Consider the following 19,493-nt stretch of genomic DNA (forward strand, 5'->3'; position numbering starts at 1 on the left):
TTCGAAGAGCGTGTAACCTGTTGTGTTGCCATTCCTCGAGTATTGTTCCGAAAAATGGTGTGCAACAAAGGGAGTGTGTCCAACAGGTGGTTAGACCTGTTCAACATGTGCGCATCATATGTGCGTTGAATGCATTCGTGCGTCACTTGAGGAACATGCGATCGTTCGCTTCTTTAAAACAGCCAGCTTCCAATTGAAATTCTCACCTGCTTCCTCGGTAGCGTTCATTAAGTGCAACTATTTTATGATTTTTTATGCCCACTCTATATATGCATAATTTTCCATTCAATGCATAACGATCAATTTTATTCTCGCGTGAATTTTTTATGCATGACTTTATAAATTATTTAAGAGTTGGAAACAATATTGCATCGTGAGAAATGTTTTCAATTATCTTAAGAGTAAGTGATGGATTAAAATTCTAGAAACCATTTTAAAGATTAATTCTTTTAAAAAATATAGTCGACTCAAATGTTCATAGTCTGTAACATTTTTATAGATTTTGTAATTATTTGCTATACGTAACTCCGTTTGCAGACGATTGATTGCTTAATTAGATGAATATTGGTAGTCGACAGGAACCGAGTTCATTCTACTTCTTTTCGATCGATGGCAACTTCTCTGCAAAATTTCCTAAGCGTCCATAACAATACGTATAAATCATTCATGGTCCTTAAAGTCCACGATTGGCATAATCGTTCGGTCGTAACACGGTACTATAGATGATTTGTAACTTGGTTCGAACACGATACGAATAAGAAAGAAATAAATTCGGAATATCATTAGGTAATTATTATCGATGCCGATAATCGAGTCGTAATAATGAGAAAAAAACGAGAGGGTCAATGATCTCGATATTATCGATTTTGTTTGTGATAGACCCCGGTCGCCCCGAGGCTAACACGAACATCAAGTTCTATAAATATTCGAGACTGATCCAGCAGATTTTAATGCGAATACGCGCTATGGTTATTACCACATCTATTATAAATTTAATGAATACTCTTCGAAGACGTGTAATGTGATTGTCTACGAATAACTTCCGCAAACTTTTTCTCTACTCAATTAGTGTTTGTGTTAAATGAATTTTCTGTTCATTAATTGATCTGTTCAGGTAATTGATATGGCAAAAAATAGAATAGAGTTCTCGGATGCCAGAAGACAAAAGAGAATTTATCGGAGCAACAGAGGTAAATGTATTGAAGCAAATGGAGTCGGAAGTATTGACGAATATTTTCTAACGAGTTTCACGAGCGTTGTAAGGAAAAGGACGTTTGAAGAACCAGTCTCCTGGGTCGTTAATCTACATCTTTCAGGAGTATTACATAAAACCATTAGGCGAGACCTTGATTACGTCAAGTCTGTAAAATGAGGTTTCCACGGATAATTACGCGATGACTAAGCGTATTTGATGGAAATCATTTATTAAGTTATGATGAAACAATTTTTAAGTTTCCATTAAGATTTTCTAAAACCTTAATACAATTATTATAGATATTGAGTTTTTTTATCAAATTTGATCAAAAATATTTTTCTCATAATTAGATTAATAAAATTTTAATAATACTGTAATAAAATTTTCGACAAGAAATATGCAAAATTTTCAGCTCTGGGATGAAGGACATATACGCGGAATAATTCGTTTACACGGATTACTAATTTCCCCGTTGGCTGCTCTGAGAAGGAGCCATTCGTGGCTTCCACGTTGTCACAGGGTCATGGCTTCGGCATAAATACCGAGATAGTACTCATAGATACGGAGCAATCCTACGAGTTATCTTATGCACGATGCCTTGAACAACATTGAAGCGTGATTACGATCCTGGCCAGTTTAAGACAAAGCCAGCAAATTGTCAAGATGCTACCTCTGTCTCGTGCATGCGTACAAAAATTGAATTCAACAACCGACCACTAACTTTACATCACGTAAAGCGAATTAAGTTAATTGTTCTCAAACGAACCTAAATGCAAAATTTAATACTACCCTTCAAACGGACAATTCACTTTTACTCAGAAAAAACATTCGAACGAAATTACGCGGCAATTACGTTGCTGGAACATCAAACCACACGCATTACGATAATCACATTTGCGTGTAAGTGGCTCGAAACTTTATTAACCGGTTAAATTAAGTTAAACGGCGCTAGAGGAGGTGAACGCGTTGGAACCATCGCAATAATTCTCTAGAATCGCCGTACCGCGCATGTACATCCGAATAAGGACGAAAAATATGATACTATATAGCACGTGCATCGAAAGTCCGCGCAATCAGCGAACACGCTTGAACAATTACAGTAACTTATAGTAATCGGCGCGCTACCCGCGAGTCTCGAGGACACTGAAGGCCACGAGGTGACGAAGTGGCTGGATTAAAACAAGAGACGAGTTGGGGATAGAAGAACGTTTCCAAGCATTTAGTCGCCGAGCGCGGTCCGTTTCGGCCTTTGAATTTACGACGGAGAGCCGCAGACGCGAGCAAAGTTATCGCGCTACGAGTAATGAACACTTGTTCGTTTTAAAGTAGCCGTCCGGCAATTTGTACGTCAGTCGGAACGGCGCGACAAGACCGACTTCTATCTGGCGCGAATCTCGCGCACTTCTTGCGCTCCTTCTTTTGTGGCGCGTGCACAGTCCGAGTTGCTCGCTCGTAAAAGCGTACCATCCGCTATTCCATCCGAAATTCCACGCGACAAACGTTACAAAGTTAGATCTTCGAAGAGATTTTCTTAAATTTTGGAATACCTTGGATACCTTCCTTCGACCAAAATTTACCTGGAATTAACTTTATTAAGCGTTTGAATAATTTAATGACTTTAATGAATGTTTCATTTCAACAATAAAAATATTGTAATTGTTCAAATATGACATCACTTTCGTGAAAATACGGATAACAGCGCACAAGTATTGGTAAAATATCGTTCACACTGAGAGTCAGACAGCAATCAAAAAGCCATTGTTTAGAACAATTTATTTATCGTACAAAGCATAACCACAGTTTAATTAGAACTCAATCAGGTATTGTATGCAATAGCTACATAAACTATACTGTACTTTGTTCTACATACCACGCTGTAGATATCATTATTTTTTAATAAAGCATTTTTTTTATCAGGCATATTTTATTTTTAATATTTATACATGTTATATAAATATTTTATTATTTAGTCAAATGAATGTACTATAGAGTAATACGAAATTCGATATATTTCGATTTAACTAAATATAATGCTAGTATAAATGCTGTAATAAATATAATAGTATGCAAATGCTTCCTCTAGTAACTGTACATTCTCATAAACACACATTTCGACATATCACAAAGTATAATTTATTCAAACACCTGTTTGTAATTTATTTCAACCTATCATCATCTTATGTCACGTCAAATACTGACAACTTTCGTTCCAATTTTTGCAAAATCCTGTCACCAGACTCTACCATCCACTTGATGTTTAAAATTCGTAAATATGTATATAATTCCGTACGAGACGCGAGATACGATCCCATGAAAGGACAAGAGACTCGAGGACCGTCGTGATCGATGAAGAAACAGTAATCGCTACATCGTTCGGCGACATGGCTGTTTTCCGTGCGGAACAATGGCTGTTCTAGCGGAGAGAGCCGTGGTGGAATCAAGGAAACAAGGACAGAAAGAACAGCACTGACCTTCCTTATACACGTGTTCACATAAAACATTACGATCTTTTATGCGGTCACGTTCGCGGCGATAACCCACGACTTCTCGTGCCTTCTTCTGTTGCGACGCCAGCTTCGCCACCGAGTCCTCCCCTTTCTTCTTCCTCCGCCATTATTATTATCCGCCAATTCTTTTTTTCGCCTGTGCCAGTCGGTTCCTCCGGTTTCACCGGCGGGACAAGGAGGACACCCATGGACCCCTCTAGAATTCCGTGCAACGTCGGATTCTTGCGCGCCAGTGCAGAAGGTCAGATGATGACTCGCGATTCCGGAAGGGATAATAGGTGGTCTGCATTATTCAGGACCTCAGGATGCAGGACCAAGACCATGGCTCGGTGTCGGACCTCACGTTTAACCGCTACGATTGCGCCGGACAAAAATGCCCGCTCGTCGATGTGGAAGCGATTCGATGCTTCGAATTGAATAACAACGGTGTACGGGCTCGTTTCTGCCCCGATCTTCCTATCCACCAATCCCTGATAATTTGGTGAATCGCTTGAAACGTTTCGACGATCAGTGATTTTGTACTTGTGAGTTCTCTGGGATACGCTGGACTCATATTCTTCAGTGTTTGCTTTTTGAAGAGATGAGAGATATTTGGTGATATTTCATTAGTCTTTTGGATTCTGAAAGATGGGTACGTTTATTTAGAGGAAGGAGATAACGAGTAAAAAAAAAGTTTAATATTTTATTCTCAAAATTATATTGCAATTTGTGATGCAATCTTGTAGATTACCACTTGATGATTCAGTACTTGGGGTCTAATTTCTATGGAATTCTACTCTGTATAATTTGTGAATAATTTCAGAATCACGTAGCGCAATACGCGAGTAAACTATTTCGCTGGAAAACAAGTAAATAAAATGTCGATTAAGCTGCAATTGCAACGCCCTTAAAATTTTTTCCAGGTCATCCGGTTCTGAAAATTACGACCGGTTTGCACAGTTCCACGCAACAAAGTGCATGTTCTCATAGCAATCATATCTGGTCTTGCCGAGTGAACGAGATCTGGTACTCACGTTTTTGTCATGAACGCTGGTTATGTGTATCTCGACTTTGTTGTTTGGTTTGATCACATCAATAATCGAAATACTGAATCGTTCGAAAACAACATTAATCAAGATCCAAAGACGTGCTCGTAAAAATCAACGTAATACCAAGTCTATAATTGAACATAAATAAAATCAACATACTGATATCATACTAACATACTGATAATACGACTGGAACTCGAAGATTCATAAATAGAAATCATCTGTTCACCGTGAAAGCTTAAAATCCAAAAATAAGTAAATCGTATTTAAGCACCGAAGAAAAGAAGTTGGGTATGTTTTACGACCTTCTGTCAAGTTTTATTTAAACGACATCGAATACTGGGAACAAAAATGACAGAATTGCGTGGCAGTCAATTCCTCCAATTCGCACACCAATTCATCAGACTGAAGTCGGAGAAGGGGCCATTTTTCGTGGTGAAACAAAACGAGAATTGCCCATTAACCGCACGATAGGGTGGAAGATGTCGATGTACCATCGCGTGTGAGAAAGCCACGAACGAAGATCCCCCAGGCGTTCCTTGCCCGTGTATAACGTAAATATAGCGTATCTCGTTAGTTTTCTTATCAACCACCAGAGACACGATCCCTTAGATCACACTAATTTTGAATCAATTTTAATATACCTTCTACACTTTCGGTATAGTTCATTGCGATAGTGATATTCTAACCAGATTAATATTAATCTTTTATTTTCATATAAAAATTCTGTATTCCAATGTGACAAAGCAATATTTATACATAGGAATTTCTTGATAAAAATGTACGCATGGTAGATTGGGTTTATCATGGATATATTGATGAAGTCATTAAATTAATTGCTTCTTTCTTGGTTTGTAATTTGTTTCGTGAAATACGGTGTTCCGCGGTGAAGTTTATGGCACTCCTTCCGTGCAAGAATACATATGAGCTGTCGGAAGTTGATGGGTCGTCAATTATAATTGACCTCGATAAAACTTCTTTTCGGAATTTTTTGTCGAATCTTGATAAGTTACGATCTGAAAAGTGCCGCAGTAGGCTTTGTAGAGCTTTTAGACATCAACCATGTTCTTGTCGTCGATAAAGCGAAAACTATTTTGATTTAATTTCTTCAGTTATATTTTTAAAACACTGGCTAATATTATCTGCATGCTACAATTCTAGTATTACAGAAATTTACTTATTACAGAAATTAAATGAATTTCTAAAACACATAAGGACCAATTAATTTAACAGGAAAGAAGACAAAGTGTAATGTATGGAAAAACGGAGGAAATTAATGAATAGTTTACGCTTCACGTGGAAACAGTAAGACAACTGTGTTAGCCGTGTACGGAGGCATCCCTTTTCCCGTCACTGATGATTTACCACGGAAGCGGTTCTCGCGCGCTTAAAACTGCTTTCCACGTGTCGTAGACTTGTAAGTTATGCGCGTGCATATGGAGACGTAAGTGCCTGATGCGGTCATTCTCGCGCCGTGTAACATCGTCGCGGCCTACGGATAAAATTTTGTCCATCCGCACCTAGGGTATAGGCGTCAAGAAAAAGTGTAAATTATCGCGAAACCTGTGGAATGTTGCCGGAAGAACTAGCGGATTCGCTGATTTACCGACCGCCTTTAATTACGAACGCGTTACTGATTTGTAACATCTTACGAATAAATTTCACGTTGAATATTCCCCAGACACGACTACACGCCGTCAATTATTTCGCTGCGGGAACTCCTCTTTGTTTGTAAATTTTCATATTTATTATTTATGTAATTGTTAAGAGATAGATATCGGCGTTTTAAGAAATGAGTTCGATAAGAATTATATCTGTCGTGTGTAAAATTGAACACTGATAAAAAGGATGGTTGGAAACTTCAATGTTTGCTTAGAATATCGATATTTAAAGTAAAAATGGTAGATTGCTTTGGATCATACAAAATAGGAACTATTTACTTTTTGATTATTCTCCGCGATATTAACGATAGAACGAACCAAGGATTAACTGTATTTCATTTGTCTTGAAACATATCGTAAATAAGGATTACAGAGGCGAAACGTGATAAGACATTTTTTTAAACTAATTGCGAGTCACATTAAGATATCCTCTTTTAGCCAACAAGTTATGTATACACAAACGTCTTTTTTTCAAATAAATATAGCGATAAGTTAGTGCAGGTATAATTTCTTCTGTGTAGAATTGCTGATAATACTAAAAACAATATGAACGATGAAATAGCTTAGATTAGCAGAAAATGTGATGGAAAAAATGGACACGAGTCTGCGGGATTGGTCGTCCGCGTGGCAGGTCGCTTCTTCCATATCTTTTATTTGTGTTTGCTTATAAGGAAACTGGTACCATGTAATTACCTTGAGATACCGCTACGGTGTTATCACACCCTTTCCTCTTTTCTGTTTGTCGTATCGTGAGTCGAGATAGAGATCTCCTCTCGTCCGTACTTATAAAGTGGTTTGACCCGAGACCTTGACACTTGACTTCAACCGCATCCTTTCTTCATTGAGGGACACCGTTAGCTTCGTGGACCCTACAGAGGGTGACACTACTTTCCTTTCATTGGATGCAAAGCGTGTCACAGAAATATAATATACGAAATACACAAGTAATGACAATTTTTAGAGCAATGTTCCAATTTTTATTGATTCCTTAACTACTGACAAGCAACCTGATTGTGTTCTAGGCGATACTTTTCTTCACGCTTCCTTGGTAGCTTTTAAAATTCTGTTTATAAACATATAAAATATTTTCTAACAGCAATTTGTACTGTATTAAAATTTAAAGTTAGTGTTACATTAATTTTATAAATATGTAGCAGCACTAAATTTTCATTAGAATCTAGCAAACTTCGTATGAGTATTAGTGTCTCAAAATTAGATGTTGGCAGTTAAGCATTGTACAAATAGGTTTAAATTTATGTATAAATGAGGCTGTCTGTTGTTACATTTTATGATTTTTATACTAATGATTTTTATAGGAATCGTTTCTTGAAATTAATGTAACTGTTATATGTTATCAGAAGAAACATATGTTAATATGTCTTAAATAATTGTAAACGTTCTAACTTTCTCCTGACAGTCTTCCTTAATATCTGCTCGGAAGTTCAAGAACGATAAACGAGTAGTATACTTCAATGCTACTAACGGTACTATCAGATCCTTTCTCCTTCTCCTGCCGATGTATCCACGATCACGATGAAAGTCTTCCTCTTGTCTACATGCACGAGGTAACTCGACCTGAGGCCTTGGTACTTGATCGACCAAATTCTTTTCTCACAGGCTACCGATCTTATTCCACTACTCACGTTCTTTCTACAAGAAAAATTGCTCTTCGCATCTAAGATAACATCCTTTAAATAAATCAGTCGCAATGAAACGATTACAACACGTTTTCAGACGGTTTGAGAATCAAACATGATTGAGTGTACAATATAATTAAATTCAGTCAATACATTAGCACTCCTTTTTCTTTGATCTTGTTACTTAAATCTTACGTTCATCTGTAAAACATTGCAATCAGTATCGATCGATTTCGCGTTTCCATAGAATTATAGAGCAATGAACGAAGCGTCTACGGTGATCAGTGATCTCGATATGAATAATTGGCGAGAATAAGGCGGTGCTACATAATCACGACGACATGCAATTCCTTCTCGTTCCGGCTCTATTCGTAGAGAGAAAGTCTGGTTAATGTAAACGGATCCGTAACAATACGTCAAGAAATAGTAAAACATACAGTTGTTACACGAGCTCGTACTCACGGCTACGAATTCCTTTCTTTCTTTTCTCCCGTTTTTGATACACGTAATACACGCCAAAAGAATTCACGAAATCGATAGATCAATGCAAAAGTATCTTTCCAATGTCTCGTAGTTAATTGCGTTACAATACAAGTCTGAGATTAACTAGACATTATTTAACAAACAGCGATCTTGGAAAATTAAATATTGTACGACTAATTAGTTATTTAATCGTTTCCATTCGTGACATTAATGAACGAGTCTATCGTTTCCATCGTTCGTTCAACTCGCTCGTAATCGTTTCTTGTCATGATATACCTACCAAAAGTAGGTTCAACCTGTTTATCGAGCATTTAGATCGTCTGTTCAGAGGCTAATTATTATCAATCGGTCGATTTACACCACATTCCATTCAAATTGCACACCATCGACCAACCGAGGATAAACAGAACGTGAATGGGACCGAGTTCATGGAACATCGAAATAAACGGAACGTTTCTTAAGATCACGGATGGCCGACTGGACTTGTTATCTTTTTTATTTTTCTCCTTTTTCATTCTTTTCTCCACGCAGGGTTCCACGGACCCTGTACCGTTATTTCACGGTTCTGTACGCGGCAGCGAACGTTTGCTTCTTTACGTCACCTTCTTCGTGGCCCGTCAAACCGCTGAAATTCCCCGAAGTCATGATCCGATTAAAATCGCGCGTCAAATTCAAGCCAATGATTTGGCGCGCAGTTAGATCGATCAAACTGATTTCTTACGTAATTACTAGATCGTGCATGTTTATGCAAATTTACATTATTAGGTGTGTAACTAAGGAAGTGAATTCTAAATAGAAATTAGTTTCGCTTGCTATGTATTATAACTGCGGATTTTTTAGCGTATTTAGATTAAGAAATGCAAAACTGTATAGAATATAACATGCAAAAATAAAGTAGAATATTTAGTAACGAAACAAATTTCTACGTAGTTTTCATTTCTTTAGTTCGAAAAATTATGACTCTATATAAATATCCGTAATCTTGAAAAGTTAATTACAAGTTATTAGAAATTAACAAAAAATCTCAATTATGAACTATGCAGAATTAGTAAAGCGATAATATAAGTTGCCGAATTCAAAAATTGAAGCGTGTGCACGAATTCGTTTGATTTTAATATTCGACCGCCAAGTTCGTAATAATATTATAATTGTTTAATTAACGTTGCGGAAGCCACGAGAGGAACGGTGTATATTTAATCAAATTCCAATCCACGAAAGATAATCCTCGAGCCTAAAAGAAATTTGCTAAATAGAAATAATTTCCATTATTCAGTAAAGAAGGAAAAAATGCGTCGTTTGTACTTGGAGTTAAGAATAGCTCGTTAAAGCTGACGACGAACTGTTTGTTTGCAGATTCCTCGATCGGCGATCATCGTCAGGGTCGCATGTCCCTTCAAGCCGAGCTACCGTCGTCGAAGGCGAAGAGGGAGCAGGCGCTTCGCAGCATCCTCGCGGCGAGAAGACGACAGATCTTCAGCCAACGGCCGATCGAATCTCGGAATCTGAACCGCACACCAAGACCATTCGACGCGTCCGCGAAAGATTCGCCGGATGTTCTCGAGGCTCAAGAGACGAGGCATGGAATGTACGTAACCGCACCAGCTACCATTAAACAGGACGAAGAAACAGCAAGTAGGATCATCGTGCCAGAATTGTCGAACAAAGATGTGGATATCGAATTCGTATCGAAGGACGCAGAAGGCAAACAAACGATCGAGCAAAGTTCAACAAAACCGAGCAACGAGAATCTCACTGTCTCTGCTATCGAAGATAAACCAGTCTCTAGTAACCTCAAAAGCAACCATTCAATTAATCAAAGAAATTCCTCATCGTCATCCTCAACGACTGTCATCGTAAATACACAGAAAGCTTCTGATACGGAAGTTCGTAAAAAGAACATTGTCTCTATGCCAGAATCTTTGTACAATTACTTTAGACCGGTAGAAAGTAATATACCTGTAGAAGACATGTCACAGTTTCTATATTTTGGTCAGAAGATTCAACCAGAGACGCAGAATACAACTGGGAACAATTCGGTTGAATCTACGCCAACCGTGCCAACTGTACCCAGTTCTCGAAGAAGGTATTCCATGAAGAGATTCAGTGCTACGACGCCTGTACCAGTGCCCAGGTTGGAAGAGATTATCAACGAAGAGATGAATATAGCCGTAGAAAGGCAGACGGTCGAGAAGAATAAGGTCTCGAAGATTAAGAACGCGTTTAGAAGCGCGGAAAATGGCGTTTACTACAGGAAGACCAGGCCAACGGAGGGAGCGATTGCCTCGAATATGATCGCAGCGAAGGAGACAGGAAACGGCACCGAGGCTAGAACAGACTCTGGAGATAAATTTCGCGACAATAACTCGTCCGCTCACGCTGACGCTGCGAACCAGCTGCGGCGCGAGAGAGGAAGTGCTACAACCCACGTGGCCGTTGAAACGAGGAATGCGACCAACTCGACCCAGATACCGTACGCGCAGCCCGTTTCCGCGAACATGTACGACCAGACCGAAAGTGAAATCAGTTTTAAGGATCGTCCTGCGGATACGAACGAATCCAAAACCGCTTCTACAACGTTGAACCGAGTGGAGCATACGAAGGCAATGAAGAGTTACACACAGTTACGAAGAAGGAAGAACAATAATTTGTCCGTAAACATCAGTACCGAAAACGAATCCACATTTGAATATGAGAATCCTCCAGAGACTACAGATACAGAAATGTACGGAGAGCAGACGGAGAAAAAGATACGAAGGATCGATGTGTACGACATAAACGATCACCCAGATATCTTTAAAACGGAAGAACCGCAAGCGGACCAAGTACACGTGACTAACTCCCGCGAGAGTAATAACATCGAGACTTCGACTTCCAGAGACAAGATCGGTCGATCGACCACCGAGCCATTTCGGATCGTTTGGGCGTCTCCTGAGACGTCTACCCTGCGGATCATTGTAACCGAGGGGAGTTTAGAAGGGAGTTTCGCGATCGGTGCAGATGCTGCGGAGAAGTATACCGTTAAACCGGTCGATTCTACGATGGAACGAGTTCGCAGCTTGGCTTCCGGCGATGTTCCCGCTGCGGACGCGGTTGCATCGAGCACGACGATCGCGTCTACGAGTTGGTCCGCGAGCAACGTTCAGTCAGACGCGTTTACGATCGAGCCGGTGTTAGTTCGGTCCAAGTCTCGACATCGGGAACAGAAACAGCAGCAGCTGGAAGGAAGCAGCAAGGTAGAGCACGAGGGGAATCAGGATCCGCATCGACATCAGCGGCAGGAACAACAACAGCAGCAGCAGCACGTGTACGCTTACACGATAACGAACGTGACGCGGCTATTGCGCAACTACACCGGACCTGGGTTAAGCAGAGAGGAACAAGGAGGTCCAGAGCGGAGCACCGGTACGACCGAGATAACGACCGGATCAGCGCAGCGGCGTCAGCCACCGCCGCTGTCTCTTCTGCTTCCTCGTGCCGGTAGTGGTATAGAGGCAGGCCGAGCGCCGGCGGAACTCAGTGCCGGCACAACCGTCGAACCAGCCGCAGCCGGTGGAGCGTCCGCTGCTCACCTGGTGGGGGAACGACAGAGGAAAGTGGTTACAGTCGCGCCGCCGCAGTCGCAGCAACGTGCGGTCAACAGAACGTCGCTGGTGCAGCTGACCAGCGTAAACAAGACCGGGCCGAGGTCAACGAAGCCGACGGAACCGAGCCACCGAGGCGCCGTCCGCTGGAATCACACTAAAGTTAGAAATACGGATTTAGAGGGGTTCAACGACAGGAGGTTTCTCAGGAAGTCGGCCAGCGCGGTGCTCAATCAACGAATTGGAGCAAGTCCCGAAGAGGACGCCGTGCTCCCGGTAATAGGCAAGAGACGAAGGTTGACAAATGGACAGACAGTATCCAATAGAAGGGTTAAAGGGACGAGCAAGATCGTAGAAGAGAATTTGAGTAAAGTGAATGGGTCTGGATCTTATTTGGTCGGCGATAAGAAAAATTTGGAGAAGAAGAATGTAGAGGATGTGGTGGAGGGTCGAGGATTTAGGTTAGCAAAAGTTGATGTGAATCGAACAAGTACCATTTTGGAAAATATGACGGCGGAAAGCGTAACAATGCAGCAGAGAGTTTCGCCTACTACGATCTCGTTTGCTCCCTCCGTGGAAGAAACGATCGATTGTACTACTCCTCAGACACCTGTGAATACCACGGAGGAAGATGGAAACAATGTGACAGAAGTGGTCACTTCACCAAGTGGAAATACGAACGTCGATACCAAAGACGAAAATACCGGGTTTGGAGGTGAAAACGAGAGTGTTCCCACGAGTAATGGTAACGCGTCCGATAGGAATGGCGAGAGTGGTGCGGATAATGGTAACGATAACGGAAGTGGTTCGCCGACCGTGACAGTGACCGCGACGGCCGACGAAACGATCGTGCCCAAAGAAACGAGTACCACGCCGATGTCGGCGCCAGTTTTTCCGGTTACACCCAGAATAATCACGGAAGCGAGTCGAGCGTTGGTCGAGAAAGAAACTTTCACCTTGAAGCCAACGGACTCCGCTATGACGGATATCAAAACGACCGAACTGGACAAACCTAGAACATCTAACCTACATCCTTCGGAAATCCAAAAGATGTACAGGTCAAAAGACACCACCGTAACTACGACTACAACTGGTGCACCGACTTCGTTCACTACGACAGAAGCTCCGACCACTACGATAACCGCGGTTCAAATAGAAATTTCTACTATTCCCGAAAACCAAAGTACAACCTCTGATTCGAAAATACCGAGTTCGGAAGTGAAATCTGACTCGTTTTCAGATTCGACTATACAAGGAATAAAGTCAGAAATATCCACAAATCCGTCGACAGAAACTGGAAAGCGAGCGTCTGGTGAAAGGTCACCTGAAGTTAGAGGCCGAAACCTGTCTGATAAATCTCAGGACGCATCATCCGACAAAGACGACGTGCTACCTATAATGCATCTATACAACACTTCAGATATCTTCAACAACACTGGTCCCATGAACTCGTTCTCCCGCGGTATGGAACGACGAGCGGAACTTCCGGTGAGCACGAAGCAACCAGAGACTTCGAGAACGACCGAAAAAGCCAACGACACGGTTACCTCGAAAAGTGCTACGAACGAAACGAATTCTATCCGTGTCCCAGAAAGTACAAGGAAGGATAAACAGGAAGAAAATCGTGATACGACCACGCAGGTTCCACCGACGGGTCCAGGTAGAGGATCCACGAGCGGAAGTACGAACAATCGAACGAAACACAGGCCAATTTATCACCACACGATCCTGCCGGAATACAACACCTCTGTGTATTCCAACGAACTGAATAGGACGTTCTTTGAAAGTGGATTGATATCGGTTAGTCCAAGGGAATCGGTGAATATCAGTGAAGTGATATCGAAGAGACATGACGGAGATGCCATTGCATCGCAGGAGACTGTAGCCGTAGTGAGCTACATCCTGGCGACATTGGTCGTCTTTCCAATCGCCGTTGGCGTTGGCCTAATTCTAAGAAGACTGATACTTAGGAATCGTAAGGTGAGTGAGATTTTTTTTTCGATTAAAGTGGATATGCAGTAGCTCACGAAAGTAATATTTGAACACTTACTATAGAAAACTTTTATGTCCATATATTGAAATTTCATTAGCAATGTAGTGAGAGACGATTGTTACGATTATGATTTTCAGCTAATTATAGGCGCTAAAGCCTGGATCCACTGAATATTTATGTTAATTGATATAATGTATCATTAACTATTTAAATATTTTTGTGATCTTTGTGATACATGCTTGTATTAAATATATCGTCATTACTATATACATTTTTAGATTGTTTTCAAACTCTGCTCAGGCTCATAATGATATTAATGAAATTTTTAAACGTTTCATATATCATATTATATACATTCATAGAATGTGTCTACAGGTGTTAGAATACTTTAAGCCTTTATATACGGAATTGTGAATATAGGGTGTCAGCATTAGAAAGTATTTGTAGAGGTACTATATAATATAGGTCGCCGGATGAAAGTGGTCTAGTGACGTTTGGTGGTGGTCCAGTGGCCAGGCTCCGTTTCACGTGAAAGTTTGCAGAGGTGTAGGAACAAGGTTGGTGTCAATGACCTGGTTATTTTTGGACCAGTATCTCGAACTGTGTGCACTACTTTTGTTTACTGATCGAATTGTTAGAGTATCAAAAAAAAAGCTTATAACTCCTTTTTAGTAATCTTTCATTATTTTTTATATCATTAGTGCTATGAGTGGATGGATGTAATAGATTTTCTAGATTTTCATTAAAAAATGTTGCATACTTTACTCGATGTAGTTGAACCTGTAGGATTACATTTCACGTGTAACAAATGATGATTGTATGGAAGAGAAAACCATGATAAGTATATTTTTATTGATTTTAATACTGCTTTATGATTAAATAGCAGAATTTTGATATAACATAATGAGAAATGCAAATAATTTGCCAGGTCCAATGTTCTTAATATATGAAAGTAGGTAATAAATTGGCAAAGTCTAACTAATCAAAGGTAAAATTATCGAAACAAGGAATATTTTAATATTTTCAATATTGTGTAATAAGATTTAGAAATTCTACTATAATGTCATCCATACGCTATGCATGAGTCTACCGTATAACAAAAATTCTATGTCTCGAAAAACATTCCTCTCCAAATCCTGTCTCAAACATTTCGTTTTAGACACAGCGGTTTTTACGTCAAACGTAATAAAACATCAGAACTCGAGTCTCACCCCTAGAAAGTTCTCTCTCCCAGGTTGTTGTTCCCTCCCTACCCTTGTTCGACAGGACGGTTTGAAAGCGATGCTCCCAAGCGTGTAGCCGAGGGGTGGCCATTTGAAATGGTATCCTTCAGTTGCTAAACGTTTCATTTTTATTCGCCGTGATTCTCGTCCAGCGGTGTAATTTCCTCTTGAGCCTGCTGCTCACCGGCCGCATTATCCCGACAAAAAATTTTGATTTACGATTGTGTACCGTAAAGCGTATCTGACCGATGATCGCTAAATCGAAACGCGAATTGTATACCAGTGCCACTTAAGTACCGTTACGTTGGCCCCGTGGATTATCGTCGACCGCGAGCATTTATCATCTGGCCATTAACAGACAAGACTTTCGTTATCTTCCGTAAAGTAGATCCACGTGCGTGTGTTTCCTTGATACTTTTCAATAATTACGCTAAAAACCGACGCATTTCCGTGCACGTTGGAACTAGTAATATCCCGAGGTCGAGGAACTTGTTCAATTGAAGGAATTAATGAAATCATAAATAGACTGTGATTATTTATGCTACTTCGTATTTCTAGAAAAACAAATATAGACATGAAACCCAAGCAGAAAATTGTTTTATCGTAATTGCTGTAAAACTGCATGTTTTATATACTTCTGAATATTATGAGCATTATATGCGTCTTTGCTTTTCTAAATGTCCCAGAAATGCATACAAATCTACAGTCTAATTACAGTTTACAAGAAACACATAAATTTTCATTATGAATTTATTATTATCATTTATTAGGAATTTGGAATTTCTTATTTTTATGCTAATACAGAAAGAATTATTTGTATCTCGAATTTCGTAAATTTTATGACTATAATCACTCATTCGTGTGTTTATCGCTACAAGTAAAAGATACAGGAAGCTGGCACTTATTAATTAGTATTTTTTATTTATTAGTATTGCTATTGGATACACTGTGCGTCGCTAAGATCGAGCTGGCGCGTATCCCCGAGTTCGCGTTGAATGAACCGTAATGAAAGATCGCCACTTCCTCCTCCTTTGTAACTGGAAATGCTTTCGCATAAGCGCGTACTAGGAAGCGAATGCCTTCAGCGATCGTTAACGATACGACTATTCGAGTTTCTGCAGATAATTTATAGATCGTGATAGATTTCGTTGGTAATGAATTTGTGACATAATTTTTTGAACGGTCTCAGACGAGGAAATATTTGTATGACTACCGATAAAAAAACATAAGACGCGTGTTAGTCATTTCTATTTTGGAATGGTTTGGCGAAGGTTCGTCAGACTAGTTTGTATGACGCGTGTTAGTTGGATTCTTTTTTACTTAATCAGTTTGCCTTCTGAGGGTCTCACATAAGTCTTTCTTTATTATTACTATTATTATTATTATTATAAAAAATATGAAGAGGACTCTGCAATCGTTTAAGAAAAATGCTGATTTATTTAGTAATTTTCCTTCGATATCATTACTTTTTACGTAAATACTAATCTTTTGGTTGAAATAGACGGAATAAAAAACCAAATCAGGCATCGTGACACGATCGCTTTTTTGCAAATTTCTTCGCGCTTTATCCTTGAACTCGCCGCGAATGGTCACGACAACTCGGTTGTCGATTAATTTTTACGGATCGCGAAGGATTGCCAGTGATTCACCGGATTTGTAATGAACGTCCAATCACGATGGTTAGGTTCATTATATCGATTGAATAATCCTTTTTTCCCGCAAAAATACAGTGTGTCGTTTCGTGTGCTTCGATCTATCGGATAGTATAATGTCTTGAAATAATGAGAAAGTAAATTACATAATGCGAAGATCGTTTGCGTCTTTGTCTTCGATAAGCGTTTAATTGCGCACTCTCTGATGAGGATAAAAGTTGAAAAATATTAAACTGCAACCGTTGAAAAATCGTAATAGTTTAAAATATTGTAGAAAGAAAGGGAAACAGGAAATGGAATTCAACTTCGCTGAATTTTTTAGAATCAACCAGTAAAAAATGTATAAATTTTTAAGTATGGATAAGTATTGACGTAAATTAATCATTTTTCATGATAAAGAGCTACCCGCGTTCCGCTTTATCCACGTCGTGTTTTCGTCGTTAAAAATTACTGATTTATTGTGGTATGCAGGAAACAGCTTCTTCAAAGGCGATGTAAATGTAACAAAAATAATATTCGAATGCAAAAGTACGAAGCAGTCACGTATTTTCTCTCCTGTTTGCGTCAAACACATATTTCCTCGTTGATATCCTAACGTTCGTTCGCATTTTGCATATTTTCAATTTCATTCTCATAATATTTTCATGTTCATCAACGCTATCCACGAAATTCATATTTCTTGAGCGGCTATAAATAATTTTTTTATAACGGAACGTCGTGGTACTTGTCGAACGTTCGTAATTAAATAAACAAAACGATCGATAAAACATGACTACTTGTTATTGCAGACTCGATTCCTTTACTCGAGTCACGATTACTTTATGAGCTGCGAAAATACTCGAAGGAAATCGAGGTTTCTCGTAAATTGCACGCTCGATCGTTCTTGTCGACTGCATGTACAACAAGATGACATTGATTTTTTCGTAGGTACTGGAGGAGTCGGACACATCGTCGGAAATAAGCTGCCGGAAAGACGCGCTGAATCTTGAAAATGGTGACTTCAAAACATCCATCGAGAAGGCGATCACGAAGCTTCCGAGGATACAACACTTGGTAGTCGCATATCTTTTGTATCTTCTAAATCATATGAGTGGAATATACATTGTTTTTTAAATAACATAATTATTTACATGTTCAATTTTATCGTTTCTACGATAATCGGATGTATATTTAAAATCATGAAATAGAATGTAACTTTTATCAGAAACTAATCATAACAGATAAGACTTTTTCTATTCGTGAATAATTTATACACGTTATTAAAATCTTTAAGTTATTAAAATCTTAAAAGTTGTTAAAATCTTTATATAAATCATATATATTTTTCACAAAAGGTAATCAAGGGTTAACTTAATTAAAGTAAGTGAATAAAAAATTACGAAAATAAATTACGACAATACTCGGCCATTTCGGCGTAGTTCCATGCTGTTGCGTCTATTTGGATGGTTCATTCGAAAATAATCGCCGCGAAGAAACGATAATTCACGACGCAGAACGCCATTCTGCTCACCTTTTCGCCCGGAGTCGCGGTACATCAAAAGGAACTGGCCGGCCGCAGATTTATTCGTCAGGCATTTTTAAATAATTATCGTTCGCGATTCAATACAGTCTTCTTTTTCTGTTTAGTGTCACGAAGCGGAGAAACCACCGCCTCCGTCGTCGCAAGAATCCAGATGGGAGTTTCCTAGAGATAAGCTTAGGTTACAGACGGTCCTCGGCCAAGGAAACTTCGGCCAGGTAAAGCGTTAGTCTCTCCCTCGAACGGAACAGGAACAGCGAGTCCTCAGGCGAGAGACGGCGATAATAAATCGTCCGACGTTAACGTGAAACGCGCGCCGCCCGCGAAATTTCGGTTACAACTCTTGAGACGCTCTTGTGAAATACTCTTTTATTCATTTATTTACTGGCGGGAGTGACCCATTAATAAGAAGTAGAAGAAAGAAAATTATACATGTATAAGTAATTTTAAAAAGGAATAATGTTCGCTCTGATAGTTCAGTTTTTCTTTTTATCAAATTTTTTATTATCTTTTTCGCTAAATTTTTTAATCTATTGTTCATTATTTCTATTAAGTGTGTATTAAATTGTTCGATCGTATGACGATTTTATGGACGTTTATTGATTTCATGTGTTTCAATGGACGATAGATAGATCGTTGTTTATCATTTATGTAATGATCCGTGGAACTCGCGGTGATATAATGGACTTCAAATGTTCAATAAACAGTTGTTGTTTGCATAGACATTCGAATTACTTTTGATTTAGTGATTCCTGGAATACTGGTTAGGTGGAACTATGCTTCTTATTAAGCAAATAATCAGTGAATACCTTGTCGATTGTCGGCAACATTGTGAATTCTTTTATTATACAACTGTATTGTATAAGAATTCCTTATACATTACCGATTCTTTTCTTTGAAATATTTTATAAAAATTACAATCTACGATATATCTAACGAAAAAATTACTTTGCAACATTTAGTGTATTAATCTTTAATACTGTTTTAATTACTAGTAACGTATGTTTTTCAAGC

General features: G+C 39.3%; 1 protein-coding gene across 1 annotated transcript in view; it reads left to right on the forward strand.

The window, feature by feature from the left end:
* LOC139986829 (uncharacterized) overlaps positions 1–19,493 on the forward strand; it is a 215,194-nt gene that overhangs the window by 180,419 nt on the left and 15,282 nt on the right. Inside the window, exons 2-4 of the mRNA XM_072002481.1 lie at positions 9,865–14,072; positions 17,888–18,013; positions 18,587–18,697. Coding sequence (XP_071858582.1) covers positions 9,865–14,072; positions 17,888–18,013; positions 18,587–18,697 — 4,445 coding nt within the window. The remainder of the gene's footprint in view (positions 1–9,864; positions 14,073–17,887; positions 18,014–18,586; positions 18,698–19,493) is intronic.

This window comes from Bombus fervidus, chromosome 1 (assembly GCF_041682495.2).
Source record: "Bombus fervidus isolate BK054 chromosome 1, iyBomFerv1, whole genome shotgun sequence".
Taxonomy (NCBI): Eukaryota; Metazoa; Arthropoda; class Insecta; order Hymenoptera; family Apidae; genus Bombus; species Bombus fervidus.